At 39.0% G+C, this 25,226-nt stretch overlaps 2 protein-coding genes across 7 annotated transcripts in view; both read left to right on the top strand.

Annotated features, from left to right (window-relative positions):
* The window catches only part of LOC131693720 (NADH-ubiquinone oxidoreductase 49 kDa subunit-like), a 366,118-nt gene that overhangs the window by 151,698 nt on the left and 189,194 nt on the right, over positions 1-25,226 (top strand). The window lies entirely within an intron of this gene.
* Positions 1-25,226, top strand: part of LOC131693718 (rap guanine nucleotide exchange factor 4-like) — a 352,448-nt gene that overhangs the window by 212,877 nt on the left and 114,345 nt on the right. For all 6 annotated transcript variants that reach the window (XM_058981800.1, XM_058981798.1, XM_058981803.1 and 3 more), the window contains 3 exons: positions 11,490-11,576; positions 11,929-12,070; positions 12,308-12,494. In XM_058981800.1, the coding sequence (XP_058837783.1) occupies positions 11,490-11,576; positions 11,929-12,070; positions 12,308-12,494 (416 nt within the window). The remainder of the gene's footprint in view (positions 1-11,489; positions 11,577-11,928; positions 12,071-12,307; positions 12,495-25,226) is intronic.

Raw genomic sequence — 25,226 nt, 5'->3', positions numbered from 1 at the left:
AAGATACCTTTGAAATATTAATCATGAACTCGAAAAGGTTATAATTTAAATATTTTGAATCGCATACCGTCTGTTAACATTCAACCCCTTTAAATCATCATCACCCTCGCATTGCCCCCGTGCAATAAAAACATTATTGAAGGACCAAACATCAACGATGATACTCACTCAGAAGTCTCCTGACCAAAGCCACCAATGGCAAACCAACCACAGGCAAACTTCTTCCCACCAGACCGGACCGGACTGGAAAGTATGCAAATTGACCAACTGTATTCTCCCCCTCGTAGCACCGTAGCTTGACATAATTTAACCGGTGACCTTCGTCCAACCGTTAACCCAAGGCTACGTAGGTGAAATTGGTTAACTTTATCTGGTACAATGGGAACCGTTTCGAGAAGCAAACAGAACACCAACCGAAACAGTTAAATAGGATGCAAAGCGAACGTTATTATTTTTACGCTTCGCATTGCCCAGTGTGGTTCGAGCTTTTATCTCGTTGGCAATAGAAGGATATTAATAGTAGCCATCCGCCGCCACTGCGGTGTCCTGTGGTCCACAATGAAGCAGTGGTCCACTTAACGCACAACTGGAATTGGAAATTGCTGAAAAAAACAAGTTTTGAAATAATGCAAAATTAATTGTTATGAAGTAATGGATGCTTCTAAAGTTGACTTTTTGATTTGCGTAGGATTTGTTCTAAGCATAAGCAACACTAAAAACTGTAACCTGAAATCATATGAGCAACAACAGTTACAATACTTAGTCCATAGAACTGAAGTTATTACAATTAGTGTGAATGGATCCCTGTTGAGCAGTGTTGCCAGGGACAATTTAAGCAAACGGTGAAAAATGACATTTTCATACATCTTCGTTGTCTTCAAATATTATTGAAAACTGATAAAACCTATCAATTTCGACTGTTTTTGACTAGTTTTCCAGGCAATTGGACTACATATTTTTAAAATTCTGAGATAATTGCATTGAGCATCAGAATTTAGCAGCTTCTAGTACTATCAGAATAGCACCTTGGGGACATCCATAAATGACGTAGCATTTTTGAGCGATTTTTAACACCCCCTCCCCCATCGTAGCATTTCGTCACAAACTTCTAAATACCCCCTGGTAATTACGTAGCTTGACGGTAACTCTACACCCCTTGTCCCCGCAAAATCTTTAAAAAAAAAATAAAAAACGATGATAGTTATTCCCCTTTAAAAAAGCTACGTAGCATGACAAGACCCCCTGCCCCTGTCATCACAAATCATCACAAAATACAAAAATCCCCCCTCCCCCATATAATACTACGTCATTTATGGATGGTCCCTTGTCACTAAAACTAGCCCACGACCAGGGGCTGTTCCCTACATATTAGGTTTACCATAGCTCATCATAACTGGAAGAGCATTTTGTGAGTTGATACTCAGGGAGGGTAACTGATCAAGATGAATTTCGAGTTATGGAATATTTTCGAAATGATTATTTATGAAAAGTGAATTCCATGGTCGTCAATAGAAGTGCGCGCAACAATCCAAATGTGCAAACTCATGCCTTCAATTATAATGTGTTTGACCTAAATATGTTTCCTCCTTTTGGTGACTTCAAGCCCGTTGTTAGAATAGTAAAGACGATATTTCACAGGCGGGCAGTCATACGTGCAAATGGGATGTAACCGTAGTGAAGAAAAGGAAGTGTCAATGTACTGAAGGGCCATTCAGTTTTTGACCCCCTCCTCCCTCTCCGTGGACAAGCGTGGACAATTGTACTTCCCTCCCTAGGTTGTCCACGCGGACTTTCAAAAAAATCGGGTTATTTCATTAAGATGGGTTTTCAGAAAATTTTACTATGTGCTGAGGTAATTTTCGTGTGGCAGTCCAAATTCGAGAAAGCAGACAGTTTTAATAATTTTAATTACTTTACGCTTGTCCGGACATGCCGTAGACTCAGGTGATTCGCATTTCTAATGCCAAAAGACCCTGACTCTTACGGTAGCAGACAAAAAGTTAAGTCGCCGGTGAGCTCTAAGTACATGAGTACTATGGCTCTAAATATTGAAAAATATACTTCACCTTCCAGTCCCTTGTTAATTAAATGCCGTAAAAACTTTTGACAAATTGACTCAATAGGTCGTTAACAAATATGGTTAACAAAAAATGGTAAAAATAGAACTCCATTTTTGATTTCAAATTTTGTTTCAAGGTAGGTAATTATGTTCCCCATCTACCGTCAAAAATTCAAGTTGGACACTTTCAAGGAAAAAGTTATTTGGAAAAAAAACTTTTCCTTGTCCAAACTGATTTTTTTTTGTGTATTTTTGTCGTAAACTAAACCAATGAAAGTCATAATCATTTTAGAATCCAATAAAACTCAGTTTGGGAGAAGATATTGTCTAATTTAGCACCTAAGTATATTTTTATTAATCAAGAATCCCTTTGAAAAGAGTTTATGTCATTAAACAAATATTCCATTATTACTTCATTATTTTCATATTTAGTTCTGAGGAAGGATCACGTGACAAACCCGTTAACGTACAAATGCTTGAGCCCTTCGCAACCATCCACGGCACCTACACGCGCGATCTCTCAAACATGATAACATCCTGGTGATCAGGTGAACGCCCAGGGCTTATAAATTTTCAAACGCGATCTCAAGGGTGAACCTAACAACTCCCTCGCTCGCACGATCATGAATCGGTCACTTCCGGAAGTTTATATCTTTGGTATCAGCAGACTAGGTCCATGCCTTCAATTAAACTAATTAAAAAAGAAAGCTCTCATATCCACAACACGTTCCATGGCGATACGACCGGGAACTTCAGTGATATCATATATGATATATGATATGATTTCTTCTGGCATCTAAACCGTACATAGAAAATTAAGTATCAGATTTACGGTTCGCGCGCGATCATCCAAGAACACACGCGAATATGCGAAAGGCACACGGTTATAAAATCGAATTTAACACTTTATTGTACAAATGCTCGAGCCCTTCGCGATGATACACGCGATCGTAAAATCTCTACGCCCGCACATATCTGAACCGTTCAATGAATATCAAATGCAGAATCACGGCCCGCTGCAATTAGCCTTAAGCAGTGTTTTTGTGGGCAACGTTGCCTGTCTCGTCTGCAATTGTAGTGTGTGATTCTGACTGGGAACCCTTTCGAGAACCTAACTCCACAACTCCAGTAGGACATTTCAGTTCCCCAAAATTGGTACCATCATAGAAATACACAATTTTTTTAACGAAAAAATTTGATATATCGAACAGTTCTTGAGTTATTCTCATTTTTTGTTTTAAAAAGGCCTACTTTGTATTCCCCCCCAGGTTGAGGGGTTTGACAGTATTGCAAACATCATCAAGCATATTGCATGCATCAGTGCTAAAGAACCCCTGACAGACAATTGTTTTAAGATGGTTATTGCATTACGACGCGATAGAAATGCATCGAGAAGACCGAGAGAGCCTATGGGCCTTTTTATGTGTGGAGTTTTTTCATGCTCCGCACCTGCTCAAATAAACGATCACTGGTCTGAGCGCGCTCGCGGGTCGATGTGAATTGATTTTTGCTGTGGGCCGTGTTTGCAAACATTGTTCCACAGCTTAATGGCAGGGTTGTTGGACACGGCTCGCAGTGCAGGTCACTGTGTCGATTTATCGGTCGACTTCGTCATCGTGCTTACTATTTAAAAAATGTAAAAATAGAAGTGTTATTAATTATTGTGCTCATTTGAAAGTTTATATTCAAGTTTGTTATGAATATATACCAAATTCATTACTGTTGCTTTTTGCATGTATCAGGAAACTAGCAGTTGGGAAATTAAATTCTGAGATGATTATGACTTTCACTGGTTTAGTTTTCGATTCAAATACACTGGAAAAAAATTCAGTTTGGACAAGGAAAAGTTTTTTTCAAATAACTTTTTTTCCTTGAAAGTGCCTAACTTGAATTTTTGACGGTAGGTAGGAAACATAATTACCTATCTTGGAACCAAATTCTGTCCAAATCAAAGATTTTGGTTTTTAGTAAATCGACTTTAAATTTTTAAAATCGTTTTCTTTCAGTGTAGAAGTCGATGAAGAATTTTTTCAAAATTTTTATTTAAAATTTTGACTAATTTTGTGAAAATCACTCCTACAACATTTTTTTGTAGAATTTGTCATTTTAGGGAAAATTGGTGAAAAAAGTTTGACCCTTTTCAAAAGACAATCTAGTTCATTTTTGGAAAAACAAAGTATACAAAGTGACTTTTTGTGACAAAATCTTCATGTACAGAAAGTTTCATTAAAATCTGAGAGGGTGCTGCCAACATTTGTTCGAGTTGCCGCGAAATTCGTCTATAGGTACTTACAGTATGTAAATTTTAATTTATTTTAATTTTAGCACGAATTTAGGTTTTAAATGTTGCATGAAAGTTAGGTTTTAATATAGAAAATAATCAGAGCACGAAAAGCACTTCTTGTTCCACGTACTGCTCGAGAAAAAACGAACATCAATTGCCTTTCAATCACTGACGTTCGTGTGACAGTTGCTATCCTCCTGCGATCGGATGACAGTCGACGTACAGCGCGCTGTAGACGGTTGATGAAGCGCCGCGGCAAGCGTTGCTCATTGAATGGGGGGCCTTGTCGTAACACAATGTGTTAGACTACTATGATGCAGAAGGACTGAAAATAGTTCAAACTTCAACCGCAGAATGTCATTCACTTCTTTAGTCTTTTGTGAAATTTTCTTGGATCTTATTTCTGAACGATATTATAATCTTTTATATTTACGTTTTAAAGCTTCATCATTGAAGTAACCTGAATTGGCTCGTAATTTCAACCCCAGATTTCAAATCCAAAATTATTGGAGTTCGATCAAGTTAGAGAAGATTGAATCAACTTATCCCCGTGGACAAACGTGGACTTTCTCGTGACCCCTCTCCACCCATGCCCACGTGGAATATGGATTACCCCTGATTGCGTTTAATGAATACTTGCACAGGAGTGCTTAAACAACGAGAAGGTATTGGAGTCGTCGTATGTTGCCATTTCGTAAAGATTTTGCAAGAGAAGCAATAGCATCTTGAGCAGGAGTTTTTAAGAGGACACTGAAAAAGAAGCAGAGCAAGCAAGATGAACAGTGAGTGTGGAAAAAAGCGAATGCTTTTCCATGAGGAAATACGATGAAAGAGGGCTCAACAAGGGGAGCATCTTTCAAGAGGAAATTTTGCAAAAGAAACTGGAGCAGATAATGTGAATTAAGTCCAACCAGAAGTTGTTCGAGACTGTGGTGGTGGCTTGTCTCGATAAAGAGCGGAAAGAACTCAATTTCTGGAATCGTACCACTAAGAAATCGTGGAACTCTGAATCTTACTAAAAAGAATGTCAGCCCTCGGAAAAACGACTTGTGAAGGCAACACTCCTTCGGAAAGAGAAGAAAATTGTGGCGTTGAAGAAGTCGAAGAAGATTAGCCTAGTTCGGTGATTTTGTAGATCCCGTCATCCAAAAAGGCCGAATGCTCTTGAAAACGATCCTAGCAAGTAGCCGATGTAAGGCACTACACATTCAATTCGGTTCGGTAATTTCCCAACAGCTGTGCAGTCAACAAATTTAGAAATTGATATCTCAGTAAAGTGAGATTAGTTTGCTGATTTTCGATGAAATGTTTTCCGAGTCTCAGCACTCAAATGTCAGAAAAGGTGAAGTACAAGTTCTCTGCAAAAAATAATGTTTGCTGAATCTCAGTTGTTGAGATTTCGGCAAAAGATGCAAAAAAGCTGAGATTCGGCAAAAAAAATTAAGTGTGTATGGGCTGAGGTAACATCGTACAAATAAAAGCGAGAGACTGCATCACCAAAAAAGTTCTCTTCTTCGCCGGAAAGCCAAGAATCAGGAATCAGAATATATTGGTTCAATTGGCACGTTCCCCGTATGTAGTCGGGGATTTGTGTCTTGCCGTGTATATTCTTCATTTTCCGATGGGATGGAAAGGAGAAGGGAGAAACTAGAATTCGTGAAAAGAACAATTGAAGTTTTGTTTGGGCTAACTGATAATTTAGCTTGTCGACAGCACTGTTCAATAGCTCTTAATGCTTGTTGCATTAAGTCAAATATTGTTCCGATGCAAAGCCCAGTAAGTAGTATTTGGTAATCGTCAGCAAACCCGTTGGTTGGAAATCCGAGCTCATTGAGTTTCCTCAACAAGCCATCGGCAATCAGGTTCCATAACAAAGGTGATAGAGCGCCACCCTGAGGACAACCGCAAATACCTAACTTTCGCATCTCAGCCTGTCGCAATGACGATCAAAGAATGCGGTTACTAAGCATTGTGTTTATCCACCCCGAGATACATGTAGATACCTCATGACCGCACATCGCTTCCAAAATAGACTGGAAGGACACATTGTCGAAAGCGCCTTCAATATTAAGGAACACACCCAAGTCAGATTGCTTGAGCGAGAAGGTCTTCTCAAATTGTGAAGCAGAGTGATTGTGTATTTCCCACACTGATATGCATGTTGCATTTTGTGTAGTGGATATTCAACAAAATTATCGTTCCTGATATGACGATCGATTATCCAAAGCTTTTAGAAGAGAACTTAAAGTGATAGTCCAAAAAACTCTTAGCTTGAGCCCTCCTTTAGGAATAAATATAACAGTTATTTTTCGTTATGCTTTCGGGATATACCCGGTAGCAAGACTGGAAAGCATAATCTTTTTCAATACATGTTTGAGAATATCAAATCTCTTTTGCAGTAGCACGGGAAGTATTCCATCTTTTCCGGGTGATATTTATGGAGCAAAGCTGTCAACTGCCCACTTGACTGATTCAGTGGTAACCAATTCTGCTCCGGATCGATACAACCTGGAAAGTGTGCGTCGAAGAGACAATTAAGAACATCTTTTTCGTCCGTGACATAAACACCATCTCTGGTTTTTAAGGAGTTCATCTGAAAATCTTTCATTTTCGAGCGAATTTTATTTATCCTGCTAGTCTCGTTCAGACTAGAGACATTGGTACATAGGTTTTGCCAGCCAGCTCGCTTTGCTAATTTAATAAATTTCTTATATGCATTACGAGCTGACCTAAAAGCCCTGGAACCATCACGCTGACGCCGTTCCAAGCTCCTTTCATATCCTTCTTCATTCTTTCATACTCAGCCCCCTAATCATTTTAACAAGCTACTTCGTAGGATGAGTTCGTCATATCCACGACATCATCTAAGTCGTCTAGTTGGCTAATTGTTGGAAAATATCCATGAAATTTGGTCGCCAAGTTTTCCAAAAAGAAGCCCCAGTTTGTAGATTTAGCATTACGATATGTTATTACATTGAAGTTCACAGACATCAAACTGATCGAAAAATATACATTTATGATCGGATAGCGACGGTTCAGTTTCATTTGGAACCTGACAATTCCCCAGCTCATGCGAAATTCTATCAGAGCAAAGCGTTATGTCTAACACCTCCTCCCTCCCAGACCTCGCAAAAGTTGATCGGTTTCTCACATTCAGAATATGTAGATTTGTACTACTTATCAGTTTAAAGCCTCTCAGAATAATATGATACAACGCTTTTGAAATCATCAAAAGGAGATGACTTGTTATGCGGTAGATATGCTGAATCGATTGATGTTCGAATCATGAAAATCCATCACAAATTAACAATATATATATATATATATATATATATATATATATATATATATATATATATATATATATATATATATATATATATATATATATATATATATATATATATATATATATATATATATATATATATATATATATATATATATATATATATATATACATATATATATATATATATATATATATATATATATATATATATATATATATATATATATATATATATATATATATATATATATATATATATATATATATATATATATATATATATATATATATATATATATATATATATATATATATATATATATATATATATATATATATATATATATATATATATATATATATATATATATATATATATATATATATATATATATATATATATATATATATATATATATATATATATATATATATATATATATATATATATATATATATATATATATATATATATATATATATATATATATATATATATATATATATATATATATATATATATATATATATATATATATATATATATATATATATATATATACATAAGGTGTCGTAGAAGATCCTTTCAGTGGAAATGGTATTCGCTTGACAACTTCCGCTCATCTATCGCTCACTGCCCGACAGGACTGTATTCTGCATTGTCCAAATGCGAGAATAATGACGAATTGCAATAATATGTATCTACAATATATCTAATATGTGCATTATATTTATTATCGTTTTATGCAATTCGTCCATTTTAATTTGTATTCTTTGTTTGAATTTAATAAAATTAGAACAGCCATAAGATTGGGAACGAGAATAAGATTTTCATTCAAGTTACAATATGGACTATATGTTGTGGGTCACTTCTAATCACAAGACAAGAATATTTCCATTGTTCACATAATCACTCACTCAGTGCTTCGAAATGATGTAATTCTATTTGCTGGATCTCATGGATCTTTCAGATTGCGCATAAATGTCTCTGTTTCTGGACCAACGCTGTTTTGGCCCTTCGCACAGCGATAACATGAACGTCAGTTTAACATACATTATTTCTTGCTATAAAGGCGATAGGAGTATTACATGCACTGATGGTAAATAACTTCCTACATCATAATCATCATAATCATCATCATGATCACCATTATCATCAAGAAAAGAATCACTGAGTGGTCGTTTTTGCGTTTTCATCATTTACAAATAGAATCAATGTATTTTTTGAATAATTATATTATTTTGTAATTATTGGGAGGATGGGGGGGAAGGTTCTCTAATCTTCCGGCCATCACATCTTATGATTTGTTGTTATTAGTATGTAAAACTAACTTAACGATGTGACACAAGGTGCTAAAAGCGCAATAAAATCCTGTAAATCCTACTTTGCATTGGATCGCTCTAAAGATATCACCAAGGAGCCGTTCATAAACGATGTCGAATATTAAGAAGGGTGGAGCGTAATGCAACATGAATTAGTGAGATAATAACTGGAAATGAATTTGAGACGTACTAGTTCAGCGGCAGTAATAAAACTGACAACAAGTTGCAATGTTCTTAAAGGGAAAAGGTATTCTAGATTATTTCTGCTTTTTCTAAGAGACATTGTTTATCAAAGGCCCCCAAACAACACAATTGATGCGCAAGTAACTAGCACAATTAAACTGGGTTATGCCAACTTATGACCGTAGTGGTCTAGCGAAGATTAGTTAAAATAGCAAAACAAGTATTTTAAACTTGTTTGTTCGACCCCTGGGTGTCTGTTCTCAGTGATTTAGCTGTAACATTGTCGTTGGGATTTACAACCGACTTGGTTCTAGCTTAGCAACGACGTGTTACCGAGCTTCGCACACTTCCTTATTTAGAATTAAAATGATTAAATGAATTAAACAGAATTTTTAAAAATTTCTTTTACCCGGAGGATAAACAAGTAAATTCATAAGCCGGAAGTATCGGGAGCTGAACCTAATTGGAAAGAGAATAGAAAAAATGGGTTAGTCGATAAAGGATACTTCTCTGTTGGTGCTTGTAGACTTCAAAGGACTTCTTTTCGCAATGAATCAGCTTTGGTTAACAACTCACTCTGCTTTGAATAAACGACTGATAAACGACTGCTTTATTTTCAAATTCTTAAAACTATATATACAAATTCCTAATCTAACTATTCACCTACCTACTTAGTCCTAGCTATCCACCCTTCTCGCTCACTCCTACCGTGATGTGTTTTTTCCCTTCTGCCGTCCATTCGGTACGGCCGACAAATTATGTTTCTGCCTGCTAGACTGTTTTAGGGTGGGTAAACAATTCAATTCGCTGGTAAACAAATCAATTCTATATCTTTCGGCGCGGGTAAAATTATCTATTTGGTATCGGTCTATGGTCGGTATGTTGGATTTTCCCATGACCGTCGCTAGATCACTTTTATTATTATTTTTTTTTTTCATATACGACCTTCGTGACGGTACTTGCGCCTCGCCGGGATCGCCTACGTACACAATGCTGTATTATTTTGGCAACCGTCTGAGAGTTTTATAATTATCGTTCCTTCTAGACGATAATTGCTTTCTTCGCATTTCCTCATGGTCCTTGCCAAGTAACTTACTATCACGAATTTCACCAGTTACCTGGAGTCTCGTCTCTGGTGGAAGCTTAGACTACCGTATGAATGGTGCAATTAATGCAGCTTGGGACACTAGCGTCGATGAGTAATTACGGCTATCATGAGGCCTTTTGTTATTTTTGGGTAGTTCGCCCACTCTCAATATAGTGCTCAATATAGTGCTAATTCGTCCGATTTAGCAAATTTTGTCTCGCGGGACGGACCGAGATCTCTTAAGCTATAAGCTGCAGTCCAATCAGCCCGCTTAAAAAATTACATTATTTTGTAATTATTGTCATAGACATCTCTGCTCTTATCTGTTGTGAAAAAACATGCTTACAGAGATTTTTCTATAGGAATATGAACCATAGTGAAAGCTGATAATGACAATGAGATCAAATGAATCGTTGACATGTTTTGTTTTAAAAACGTTTTCCGACTTTTCTACTTTCCAACAAAGCCCAACAATAGGGTGTGGAGACTATTGTTGCCATATTTCTATTATCGCCCTACCCATTTGAAGCCGCTAGTTAGAGCGTCTGCCATCTTTGTTCAACGCATTGGCTCATATGGTAGTGCGAAAATAGGAGCATTCGGCTCGAGTTTTCGGGGCGCTCAAACAGAAGTATTTCACCATTTTCAGAACATTTTTGTTATTGTATTAGTTATTTATGTGCATTTTAAGGATTGTAGGCAGCGTAATTAATAGATTAGTGTGGTACCCTTCCTAATGGAACCAAAATTAGATCTTTACCCTATATAATGTTTAGTTTTTTTTAGAAATAATAATAATGATAAAAAAATCATGCCTGTAACTTCTTCGGAAATGTCCGAGGTATATATGAAACATACTTGCAGTGGTTCAGATGGAATCGCAAAAACACTCACATTTTTAGTATAAATTACAGTATTAATATAAACATTTTAATGTATACTCCTGGTAGTTTGCAGATAGCAAACTACTATGCGTCTCCATTTTGTGTCTGTCTTATTATGATAATTAACTGACTCGAAACGTCAGCACACTCACTTTGCTCAAACACCGTGGGAACTCTACCTACTGGCATCGCAGTAATTGATCACTTTGTGCTGTGCTCACCAGAATTGATTAAAACGGCAAGTTCAGTGAGGCGTGTGGAGGGTCACTCTTTTGCATAAGTGGAGATCAAATATGCTAATGTGGCCAACCAATTGTGATTCATTTTCCTGTATATTTTTCTCTCTTTTCCTTGCTTCCTTCACGGACGCTCTCTAGGCACCAAGTCCTGCCATGGCTCGGATGGGATGGGCTCTGCGAACACTGCTAGTGTCGGACAATACCAGCTGCCTGAAAGATCGAAAGGTAAGTTTTCGGCTCCAGTACTGTCCATATTTCCATATCGAAAGGTTTCCAACAATAGAATATGATTGGATGGTTTCTGCGCTTCGCAGTCAGCTTTTTTTAAAGTTCTTTTTTAAAACATTATTTCAGTTTACTTTTTTCGGTAAATAAAAGTAAACTTTCAATTCTCTACTGGAACGTTCCATAGTAATCTGGTCCGAGTATGACCTGCGTTTGAGTCCAAAACCGAATTATAAAAGAATCGCTTTTCAGATCCATGCTTTAAGAACCCATTCAACCTTTCGCGTTTAACCCCATTGAAAAAAGAAAATTCGGCATCAAATAATCCGCTTTAATCGCTTTCCCCTTGCAGGTCGGCGGAAAATTTATTCGCAAATGTGGCCCCGGTACCGAACTGGTGGACTGGCTGCTGAATCTATCGCCGATTGTGCACACCCGGACGCAGGCGGCCGGCATGTGGCAGGCATTGGTAGAGGAAGGTGTCCTTAGTCATGGTAATTTATTATTATTTGTACCTCCCGAGATCGCACAAACAAACCGGCGGATGTACCGTTCTAATTTGAAATATATGCAAAACAAGAAGAAATGTTTTCTACGAATAAGCTGGTCTTGCCATCGAATTGTCAAGATGAAATGCACTAACTAGCCTTTTCGATCCAGCAGAAGCTTTAGAAGTTATAACGTTTTCTCGGTTCTTTTTTTTCGTATTCTTGTTATTCTCTTGCCAATAGTCGCAAAGGAGCAGCCATTCAAAGACAAGTGCTTTCTGTACCGGTTCAAAATGGACGAAGACGGGACGGCAGGTGGGACGCCCAGTTCCGACGATGTCAACCAGGCGAACGATCACATCAGAGAAGCACTACCTGCCCTGCTACACCGTGGTCCGGATGCGACACTCCGGATGATCCTGCGGAAGCCGTAAGTATTTCCGCTTTCATATTCCGGGGCACAGGTGGTTCGGGTGCACTCTCGGAAAAATGCATTAGCTAGAAGATAGAAGCCGAATAGTCTTCCTAGTAGTGCACTGAAATGAAGCTTTTAGCGAACAAACTTTTAGGAAACTGAGTAAAGTATAATAATAGAATCTCGCTGCAGCAGAGGTTTTTTTTATAATGATCGGAAGTTTCCTTTGCATATATAATGGTAGTAGTGAAAATATTGAGGACAGTGGCTGTGCGACATCAAAAGTTGCACAATGCAATGTCTCTCGAACAAAGCAGTGAAGTCCTATTCTCTTTTTTTGTGAATTAGACAAATTTTATGTCTTCTATGAAATATATAAAAAAACAGACATTTGAAGATCATGAAAATTTTCCTTGAAACGTTGTTCAATTGAAATCAAATCTAGCTAAAAGCATAGACACCTTATACAGTTTATATAGCAACAATGATTGCTTGTTGTCTCCATTTTTCGCAGGGATTAGCACATGGAAAACCGATTCACCACAATTTCACTCAAAAAGTAGTATTTTTTTTTTGATTTCTTATGGTTGATATTTGAGCGAACTGACTTTTTCTTGAAAACAAAAATCTAATGCTGTTGATTTGATGTTGTCTGCCTCAGTCTGGATACGAACGTTTCAGCATCGGCACAAAACTTGCTCGGCTGGGTTAAAGCTTGTCTCAGCTTAAGACGTTTGTTTCAGCTTGAACACAAACATATATGCCGTTATACTACCACTTTAGACACAAACAACTGAAGTTGAACTGATCTCATTGTTGCTTAAATTACGAAGTATTTTCGTGCATTGTAAATAGTTAGTTTCATTTATTTAACGAACTGAAAAAATGAACGAAAATTTTACACATTTAGTGTACATTGCACGAAAGTTATCGTGAATGAAAATATTGTTTCCTTATTTTAATTAAAGTTTGTATATAGTGCGAACGATTTCGTTGGCCGCACAAATTCGTTTTCTCTCATCGAAGAAAAGTTTTCGAATTTATTTACATATTATTTTTTCATCAGATCTTTTAGGATCGATGTTTCAAACATTTCGAAAATTTCTGTTAAGAAATTTTCCTAGTTTTTAAATGCGAATAATTTCGGTTTTACCGAACAAAATCGCAATATTTTAGCACCACAGATCCGGTTTGTGCACGTGTTTTGCATTAAATTTCGAAAAATCGCTACTATAAATAAAGCAAAAACGGATTTTCAAAAAATCTTTCAAAACCGACGCGGAAAATTCGAAAGTTGCAAGTATATTACAGGCAGGTCTGTCAAACGGCAGCATCTAAACGTGGTGTCCGGCCATTAGGCCGAAGGCCGTTAGGCCGAAGGTCATTCGGCCGAAGGGCATTAGGCCGAATGGTCATTAGGCCGAATGGTCATTAGGCCGAATGGTCATTAGGCCGAATGGCATTAGGCCGAATGGTCATTAGGCCGAATGGTCATTAGGCCGAATGGTCATTAGGCCGAATGGTCCTTAGATCGAATGATCATTGGACCGAATGGACTTTAGGTCGGGTGCTTAATAGAGAGGAGGGAAAGGGATCCGAAAAAAAGGGATCCGAAGCTTATCCTGTACAGCTTTCGGAGCTTCTCGGTATGAGCTAAATTTTCGTATCTCGATTGAACGAATCTCGTATTGTTTTCATTATCTGGATATCATAAATATTTTTTTTTTCATTTGAGGTCCGAGCACACAGATTGAAGCGATGCGGGGTAGCCACGTTAGGCGCTGTTATAATATATTTTTTTCATTACGTCGGCAACAATGTCCGGCCATTAGGCAGAAGGATGCTAAGCACATAAAATCTGTCTGTAATTAAAATAATCTGTTCTATGACAATTTAATCAATAATGCATTATAAAGTCTTGTGGAATGGAAACAATCCAATTTTCTGCTTTCATATTCCTTCTCTGCCATTTTGTCTCACCCTCTTCCACTATCTCTTACTTTTATATTTTTCTACATTCTCTCTCTCTCACAATCTCTAATTATTTCCCTGACTCAATTTATTTAAATCACTGATGTTTTATCCTTCTTTTTAATATGAGCTGTTCTTTCAAATTATATCCTGTGCATTTCACGACTTCTGTTCAGCTAGTCAAATTACGGAAGTTGACCTAGATAACAATTCACATTCATCACATCACCCGGATTGAAGCGATGTGGCGTAGCCACATTAGGCGTCCATTTTATTTTTTATTCCATGCAGTCAATAAATCAGTAGCAAAAAATGGGGTGTAAATATGCTAAACGTTATAATTTTAAGTAAAAAAAAATCTAAATAAATCACCCTTCATTGAAAACTGATCATTCTTTTCCGTTCCAACCACTTCATCTATCACTCTCTTTGGTTTATTTGTTCTAATGGCCATTCAGCCTTTTGCATTCGGATGAATGACCATTCGGCGTAATGACCATTCGGCCTAATGACCATTCGGCCTAATTACCATTCGGCCTAATGACCATTCGGCCTAATGACCATTCGGCCTAATGACCATTCGGCCTAATGACCATTCGGCCTAATGACCATTCGGCCTAATGACCATTCGGCCTGGTGCCCTTCGGCCGAATGACCTTCGGCCTAACGGCATTCGGCCTAATGATCCAGCATCTCCAAACGTTACTAGCTCTGTGTGTTTGTTTTGTATCAGTTGACGCTCAATTTCCAAACGAGCAACATGTTGACTTTTTGTCCGGACAGTACAATAAGCGGTATACGCTACGGGTTTTCGGCGACGTTGGCATTTGCACACACTCGCTCCTACGTAACACAATCAAATACTAATAGTTGGCGAATGAAAGTGCCGCGTGTACGTTTTACTCATTCGTCGCTCGAATACTAAACGAGCAACATCATGGCTACATCTACCGGACGGAACCATCGTTCGTGTACATGCCGTATTTCGGTTCGTACGGCGAGGTGGGGAGAGCACGATAAACTACACGCAACAGTAGGGCAACGGGTGCAAGTTTTACACACGCGTTACGTTTATTTTGTTTAGTAATGTAATAAAATATAAGCCCTTAGATACAGTACAGAAACAAATAAAATACTCGCAAAATGAGAGGCATATGTTGCCACGCACGCCAACAACGAAGCAGGGCCTTTATTTGTAGCTCTAGATCAGAGCGTTCGAACGGCAAGCAGACGGCAAGCGGTATCGGTATCCACCTTTCTTTCTCCGCGTTGTCCCACTCCTATTGAAATTTGGCCAACGAGTCCGCTTGGACCAGTCTCCTTGCGTTTCGTGCATTTCTTCGCTGGTAGCGTTTCACGTCCTCCGCCAGGGTGATGTAGATGTGGGTCATCCCTGCGATAACGCATACTGCCTCCGACGGTATTGTTCTGCAGGCACTCGCGACTCGTACTCCGCCATTAGCCGGAATGTCCTGTTCAGCTTTTCACGGTTCCGTTTGGTTTTCAGCGCAGCACCCCAGACAGGAACCCCATATCGGAGTATCGATGACGAAACAGTTGATAGCAGACGTCTTGTGCTGCTTCTCGGGCCGCCTACGTTTGGCATGATTCTCGCTATTGCGTTCGTTGCCTTCGCCGACTTTTCACAGCCGTAGTCAACGTGGTTGTTGAAGTTCAACCGGTCATCGATTATCACTCCCAATTGCTTCAGTGCACGCTTCGATGCAATCACGTACCGTCCGACGTCGATCCGCATCCGCTAAATCGCTTTGCAGTTGCTGACCAACAACAGCTTCGTCTTGTGGTGGGCTATTTGCGGTTTGCCCTCAGCTCTCGATCTCCGTCACCTACGCCTCCACTTCTTCAAGTGTCTCACCCATCACCGTTAGTAGCACGTCATCCGCGAAACCCACGATTTTCACTTTCCTGGACAGTCGCAGTGCTAGGACTCCATCGTATCCCGTTCCATCCATCGTGGAACGGGATCCGAAGAGTTGGACCGAGAATGGAGCCCTGAGGAACGCCCGCTGTGACTCGCATTGACTTCTGCCCTTCACTCGTCTCGTACAGCAGCACTCTGCTCTTGAAGTAGCCATTCAGGATCTGACATCGATAGTCGGGAACCCTCATTCTGTGCAGCGCTGCATCGATGGATTCCCATCTGGCGCTGATAAATGCATTCTTCACATCTATCGTGACCACCGCGCAGTATCGCTCTCCTTTACGCTTCTGTTTAGATGGCTTCTCGGCACTCTCGAGCACTGTCCGAATTGCATCCACTGTCGATGGTCCTTTGCAGAATCCTGCAACTGCATCTTGGACAGTCCGCGCTCGCCTTCCGTGAATTTCGTCAACCTGTTAAGAACGATCCTTTCAATAGTTTTTCGAGTCTATCCAGCAGGCATATGGGCCTGTACGAGGCCGGATCGCCCGGTGGCTTCACTGGCATCGGTAGCAACATCACCTTCCACATTTCGGGAAGCTGCCTTCATTTAGATACTTCTACAGCACCATCCTGAACATGTCCGGATATGCCAGGATCGCAGCTTTCAGCATCACTTTCGGTATTCCATCCGGACCGGGGGCTTTATTTGATTTCAGACGCTACGATGCTTCTGCGAGCTCGTTATTAGTCACTTGCCGATCATCCGTGTTTACTCGCTCTTCTTCGCCGTACGGCGTTGGTGGCCAGATAGTTGGATCGTGCTTTAGGAAAAGACGCTTGACGATTATCTTCAGCTTATTCGGGCACATTTCCGCATCAACGAGGCCTTCATTTTAAAGCGGCCTTAGCTTCCCGAAACGCTGCCTTGCGCTCTTCTCTATCTGGCTTGGAGACAAGTAGCGCGTAGCGTGCTAAGCGCCTCGTTCTACCAACTAAGCTGGACGCCGTTTGTTGCGTGGTTCCAGCTTTCGCGGCATTGTGGCGTCACAAGCCGCTACAATCCTTAGATCAACCGCATCCACGTTCTCGGTCCCGCCGTTCGGCTGAAGTGCCTCAACGAAGAGGTTTTTGTTGAAGGCTTTCGTCTTCCACTTTCGTTCACCGGACTTCCTTCTTCATACTGCAGTAGGGTTCCGTTGACCGATACGGTAGCCAATCGCTTGGTCCGCCGTCAATGAAGGACTACAGAATCTGACATCGATGATAGACTCCCACCCGTCTCTCCGAAATGTGCTAACAGAACCTTCATTGCACAATCGTACGTCTAACTTTGCTAGAGCTTTCTGCAGGATACATCCTCTTGTGTTGGATACTCTACTGTCCGATTCTACAGCCCAGGCGTTGAAGTCACCACCAATGTCTATCGGCTTCCGACCGATCAACTGCTCCAGCATTAGGTTGAACTGCTCTACTGTCCACCTTGGAGGAGCGTAACAGCTACACAAGAAGACGTCGTTGATTTTGGCGATCACGAAGCCCTCATATAAGCGTTCTATTTCTTGAATGGGGACTCTGCCCATAACTTGTATCACAGCTGTTTCTGATCTATCCGCCACCCAGTTACCGTTGTCAGGGGGACTCTGCGATCAATACAACATCGCACATAGTTTCTGTCGTAGACTGCCACAACAGTTGCTGTTCAGTGTCACAGAGATTCAGGTTTATCTGGGTTACCTTCATTACCGTTGACCTACAGTCGCCTTCTTGTAGGCAGGGCATTTAAAGCTATCCGTCTGGTGGTCGTTTCTGTCCACTGGGGTGCAAAGCAAGCACTTCGGCCTCTGCGTGCAGTCTCTCGCAAGATGGCCCGTCTCCCCGCATTTCCAGCACATCCCGGATCTGTCCGGGCCTTTGCAAGCCCCTGCTAAATGTCCAAAGCCCAAACACTTGAAGCATTTTTCCGCTTGTTTATTTACTCGTGGGGCGGCTCCCAGTAGGCAGGTCGACCATCCAACCGTGACTATACCTACCTCCAGTGCCTTGTCTGCAGCGGTTACCGGTAAACGAATCATCGCTTTCTGAGTTCCTCCGCATCCCTTCCTTAACCGGATCGTCATGTGTACCTCACCCAGGTTACACTGCTGCTTCAGTGTTCTGGCGTCCTTAGCGAATTCTCAGTATTCCGCCCCTTTGGTGTTAACTTTGTCATTCTTTTTAGTATGTAAACGACTTTCGAACAATGATTTAGTATGTACATGGAAATGGCTCCGCTCTCCTAACCTAAGGCAGTAGAGATGGGCGAATGAATCACGAATCGATCAAAAGAATCGACTCTTCAAAAAGAATAAATGAACCGCGATTCTTTTTTTAAAGAACTGCGATTCACTGAAAAAATGACCAATTATTATGAGCCGAATGATATCCAACAAGAACCGAATGAGTCGATATGACAGTTTGCTATGATTATGAATCTTTAGAGCGAATGAAATAAAATGCATTACAAGCATTGAGCACTGTTTGTCTACACGGAATAAAACATCAAAAAAATAGCTGGTATATCCAAATGTGTGCTCAATCAACCGAAGGTGAAGCAAATTCCTCTGGTTTACAAATTGACACAACTACTGCTAGATGGAGCATTTGAAAAGAATTTGACAACATCGCGTCTAAATGGGAAGTCTCGCATGCCCGTAGCCAGGATTTTGTTTCGGGAGGGGCTTAAAACTTGTTGCAAAAATGTGTTCATTCTGGTGACTTAAGATAGTCACTGGACACTGAATGTAATTTTCAAAGGTTCAAGTTATAATTTTCACCGTTGGAAATTGCAAACGTCATCTGGTGGGTGCCCTTATCATGCAACTTGGAGCCAAATTATTGAAGCTATCCAGCGATGATTCATACGATACGCGTTACGCTGATCGCATTGTAACGATCCGCTGGATCTGTCACCATAGGAAGACCGTTGTTGATTATTAGGACTACACACTTTAGAAGATCGTAGACACGCGTCGCAGGCTACCTTCGTGTCTAGGCTTCTTCTGGCTGAACATGATATTCTCGATCTCCTATCACAAACGCACCAACCCGTGTCCTCTGTCCTCGAACACTACTTCAGACTGAAATGCGCAACACTAACTACTTTACTAACAGACCGATATTAGAAATGACCCGTCGTTTCCACGATTATGGCGATATCTTCGACTTCGTCTTAGTTCTACACAGTTTCGTATCCGTTTGTTGCCACTTTTCATTTATCATTTCTTTTTAGTTCATAAGGACTCAGTGTCAGTTGGACTTCAATTATTTAAATACAAATAGAAGAGAATGTCAAAATTCGCTAAAAATCTTCTAATCAGACAGGCGATCTGTAGATACGGAGAAACGGTTCAACTCCGATTTAATTCAAATGTATAATATTTTCAATTTAAATGATAATACGTTAAAGACTATTCTCGGCTATATTAACAAACAAGTTAGAACAACAAAATATTTATCTATTTAAGTATTTAGATTTTTTTTGCAGATCCTATTTTTTATTAAATTGATCATTTTTGAGTCATTAGACAGGCTGATTTTCTATGCAATTATTCTAATAGATCCTTGAAACTATGGCAAAAGGCAGAGTAGTAATTTTGCTCGTTGACATGTAAAATGTGTGCAAATAAACTACTGATTTCTCTACAAAGCATAAATACAAATTTTAGCTCTATTGAACTACACTCTTGCAAAACCGTTGGGACTCGATAAGGTTATTATGCAAATATTATATTTGAGCTCACGAAGGTTATAGGTTTTATATCCGAATTCATGGATTTTTTGACTGTACAAAATATATGTTCCAATGAATTAATCTACTAAACTAACCGAGAGTTTATCTACTAAAGGATAGTTTACCAATCGCAAGGGAATCCCTTAGTGCTAACCACTATTATATTCTAATTTACGTAAATTTTGTTAAATGTAACATTTGTGATGCTACCAAAATAACTTGAAACAACAAATATGGGTGAGCCAATTAATTTTAGCATCATACTTGCTTCCGAAAATCAAAGAGAACACATCGCACTTGCTTCTCTTGTGCCAAAGATACTCTCTTTTAGATTTCGCTGTTTATAAATTACTGCAATTTATCCGATACCTGTGATACTTTTGCAAAAAAAAAAATTGTCAGTGGCAGTGTGCATGGCCTTCTGTCAAGTTCTTTCTGGCAGTTGGATTTGCTATGATGCTTGCAGTTACAATTTCTAAGTCAATTCAAACATGTTGACACTAATCTGCTCAGTAATTGGTTCGTTTTTAACAAGCTCAAGTTTTTTTACAATCATCATCAAGATTGGAAGAGATGCATGACTTCTTGAAGAAAACTGTGATCCTTTTTGATTAGAAGTTTGTTTTACCAAAATTTGAGAAACAATTTCAATTAAAGTTGTTGAACGTTGTGCGGGTAACGAAGACTTTTTGAAGATGTTTTTGAACATGCCGTTTTATTCAAACCGAATAGAAAGTATCCGAGCGTAATTACGAAAGCACTCGTTCTGAGTGCATAGAACAGATAGAAGAGATGCTGTTGAGGCGACTTAGATTAGCTGATTATTTTTTTCTCCTCCGTGATTTCTGATCATCTCTCTCATTTTATTTCAAAACAAACAAAAAAAAACAGACCAAGAGACTGACATATACTGAAGACAGGAAATCGAAATTATTGGACTTATAGATTCAACCAGTCACAACATTTTAGTCGCAATAGCCTTTTAATACGAAACGAATTCCTCGCATGAAAATTAAATTATGTTCCAATGAAAATATTGCATTAAACTGATGCGAAAACATAAATTATTGCCTCGGCTATATCATTCTCAGTAAACCAAAATATTTTTTGCCTAGTAGGCTTAAATGTGATGCCTAGTATTTATACTGTGCGCAGACCTAATACATAAATTCAAATTGGGTGCAATTCAAAAACTTATAATTTAAAGTTAAAATGTGGTTGCCAATATTGAGAATTACATCTAAGTTTTGTTAAACGTGACAATCACTTGCGATGAAGCGTTCACTTTTGGAGAGTTTTAGTGCTCAGACGTCCATAAAACTTTTACTTTTTTAAATTATTCGTTTAGTGGACTCGGTTCAATGCTTTCGCCAATCGGAGCAGTGGTTCTTTTATCCATTTAGATCTATTTCCAATAATAAAAATTATAAAACTAGTTTTCATGGTTGTCCAGCAGGTCTCGCGCAAGCTCTTAGCCATTGCACGTATCCACGAGGCGGGAAATATTTTTCCTGGCCAACTGCCAACCAGTATTGAAAAGCATCCTGGAAAACACTACAGTTATTCTGTAGTGTTTTTCTTGTAAATATTAATATTTGAAGAATATTTTCATATGTCGCAAATATTGAAACGCCAATGCCTACTGTGCAAAGTTGAGTTTGAAGACGATTCAAAATTATAGGTTATTAAATTGTACATTTAATGAATACTTTAATCAACGAATCTTTTTGAATCTTAATAGAGGAAGAAACGAGGACAACCGTACCGACCGTTTCTTAAAGGGGTATACAATAAATCATTGGAAGTGACTTGGCTAAGAAGGTCAATGTCACTCCTTTGGTCCTTCGCGATGGAACAGAGGTATTTATACCGTGCTCTGGCTAATAAGCCTTGGTTAAAGTACTTTTATTCGCTCTTTTCCACACCGTCTGCGAATTCTTTACGAAAACCATTCAATATATACAAACTCATGTAGGATTGACTCTCCTAAAGATCCAGTAAATGAAGTCAAAAAACAAACGCTTCCACTCTCTTTGATGACAGATTTTGGTAGCTTGCTCTGTGAAACATTAATTAGTCTGATAAGGACACGTATGACGTGACAGTAAAGTTCGGCTGACCAAGTCACACTGTATTAACAAAATTTAATAATATTTTGAAAACACTACATTTGTTAATCTTCAAGTATATTCATAAAAAATGACAAATGAAAGATGTTTGCGTTGTAGCATATAGCTACTTCCAAATAGGAATGGTTTGGAGAAGTTTTATAAAGAAACAAGAAACGACCTCACCGATTTTCAGTAAATTTTCAGTTCAGTTCAGTGATGGACATTCATTTAAACTGTGCACAGCCTGCGATCCATCACAGAGTGTCTTCATCAACTTGAAATCCTGACTATCCGTTCACAAATAATGAATCCCTTTTCACTGAAACTTCGGAGTACTCGATTGGTCTCTTTATACCCAGCCCGACGTTGGATTGTCGCTCTCCGACGGAAACAAAAACACTTGTTAATCCGAAAATTGCAGAACCAATGTGATCTTCCTGAATGTGGATCACGGAGCAGGATATAAAACACAAAATGAAAGCCACTCAACTTAAAATTAAAATATATATGAAACTCTGGCATTGTCACACACAACCATGTGTTTAATTTATTCAAAATAAATGCTTTCGTCTGAGCAATTTTCGCCTTCAGAAAATGTTTCTCATCACGAATACTCGGTCTTATGTGAGTCATCAATAATCACAGTCTTTGGCCGGAGCATCACTTTTTGCCTCTGCGACTCACTCATCTCGACAAATTACTAGAGCAAGAAATATAATGGTTGTTTCCTTTGTTCTTCCGACAAGGCGCTCCATATAAAAGTAACTATATTTGTCGTTTGCTTCACACTGGCTCGGACATAAACATAAACAAGCATAAACCATACTGAATTTCGTGACCATTGTTTTTGGTTGTTGGAAACAACTTTTTCTCAATAATTTATACACGCGAAACTAGCTACAAAATTGTTAAAAGTTGCTGGCAATAATGTTTTTAAAATTTATTTTTTAAACATTTCGAGGGGGGCTTTAGCCGTCTAGCCCCATCTCTAGCTACGTGCCTGAAGTCTCGCCAAATCCAACGGTTGCAGTTACATTTGAGATTGTCCAATAATAGCTGAACCTCTTCTCAAACTCACATGTGTTCCAACCATTTGACGGAAGGAAAGAAAATTAGCTTACCCTACTCTTTTCGAAATTTGGCTAAACGCCTATACGTACCTTCAACATTTACTCAAATAGTATTGGAGAAATATAAAATGAATTGAATTCATTATTGAAAATGGAACTATGATAGAAAATTACTTCAAATATGTGTAACACGAAAGCGTTTCTTAAAGCCCTAGATTTTTCTCGTTTCATCTCAAGCATTTTTCAAAGTACGAGTCACTGAATCGATCAAAAGAGTTGATTCATTTTAGTGAGTGAATCGGATACGGTTCACTCACCAAACTGAATCGGTTTGCCCATCTCTAATTTGCAGTATTGCTAGCGAATATGTCGTGGTGAACATGAATATCCCCGAAGAAAGACTTCAGATGTAAAGGTTTAAAGAATTTCACATAGACATGTAAATACAACATTCCGTTAACACAAACTCGAGGAGCAGGTGGTTCAGTTCGATAAAACCAAGTTCTTTCGTGAAATGGAAGGGTCAAAGTCAGGGGCGAATCCAGGAAAAATTTTCGGAGGGGGTCCGAAATTTCGATCCTAAAGTTTTCATTGTACTACGTATTGTACAATGTAATAACCTCATTTAATTAAAAATCTGTTAATTGCTGGTTGAATCTGGTTTGGAATGATTTTGAATTTAGAGCGAAGTAAAATAGAAACTATTTTAAAATTTCTCAACAAGTTAAAAATTTCGGGGGTCCGGACCCCAAAGACCCTCCCCTGAATCCACCACTGGTCAAAGTAATGTTACAATGCAGTCGAATGTTTCCTCATTTATACGTAATCACACAAAAATCAGCTTGACTTGACAAAACCGTTTCGGTTAAAAATCAATGTCATCTCAATGTCATCCCTTGCAGACCCCCACACTTAGCATATATTTGGAATTCTTATCCTTTGGCTTGTCTTTGAATATATCATATCTCCCGTAATTTCTGTCTCTGCCTTCGTATTCTTTAAGTTGAAATTAGAACTTGACTCAGTTTCTCTTTTAGCAAAAACTGCATTGAAACCCTTTGGTGTTTACATTCTCTGTTCAGTTTCCTTGGAAATGGCAATTCTCTTGATTTATTTCAGGAATTATTAAAAAGCCGGTCATGATTTCAGCGCCCCTCTGAGGCTGGCGCCCTTGACGGGGGCCAACCTGGCCAACCGCACGCTAAGGCTCTGTGTATATTGCAACAATAACTGCTTGTTGTCTCCTCATTTTTTGCCGGGATTAGTAGATAAAATTAAGAAGAACATGAAGCCGCCTCTTCTCTTAGTTACAGAGGGAGCTGGGCCAACTTAAATTACTGTTCTGTGGCAAAACAACCACCGGGTGTTCATTAATCTCTGCCCCAATTTGAACAATGTTGACACCGATAAATAACGGCGGCGGCGGCGAAACTTGCAGCATTCCTCCGGCAGCAACTAACCTGTTGCCGCCTCCCTGATCTAAATTAAGATTTCTACCACCCCCGTGATATGTACAATGGTTGTTGGTATGTATGTGTGTAAACCTGTTAAGTTCTGCTTTCTGGATAATATTCTCGGTTCGTTTCGTTGGTCGCTCGCTCGGTTGGTTGGCTGTTGTTTGCAATGCTGTTGTTCTTGTTTGTTCAGGCGCAACGAGGGGTGTCGCAGAATTGAATCATAAAACGTCCCGTCACAAATTGGACGCGGAAGGTGGACGTGGACGACGATACAGTAGAAGTAATAAAAATTATGTCACCATGATGAAGCAAGCGTGGAAAACTGAGTCGTAACTCGAGGTAATGTTTTTCGAAAGACAGACGAAGTTCACTAGCAGAGCGGTACGGGATGGTGGTCTAGAAGGGCTGCGAATGGTTTATTACCACAATGATAGTCCCATCACACAAAGGGCGAAATAATGGAAGGAAAACAGAACTTGAAAGT

This window comes from Topomyia yanbarensis, chromosome 3 (assembly GCF_030247195.1).
Source record: "Topomyia yanbarensis strain Yona2022 chromosome 3, ASM3024719v1, whole genome shotgun sequence".
NCBI lineage: Eukaryota > Metazoa > Arthropoda > Insecta > Diptera > Culicidae > Topomyia > Topomyia yanbarensis.
This window is presented reverse-complemented; position numbering and strand designations above follow the sequence as displayed.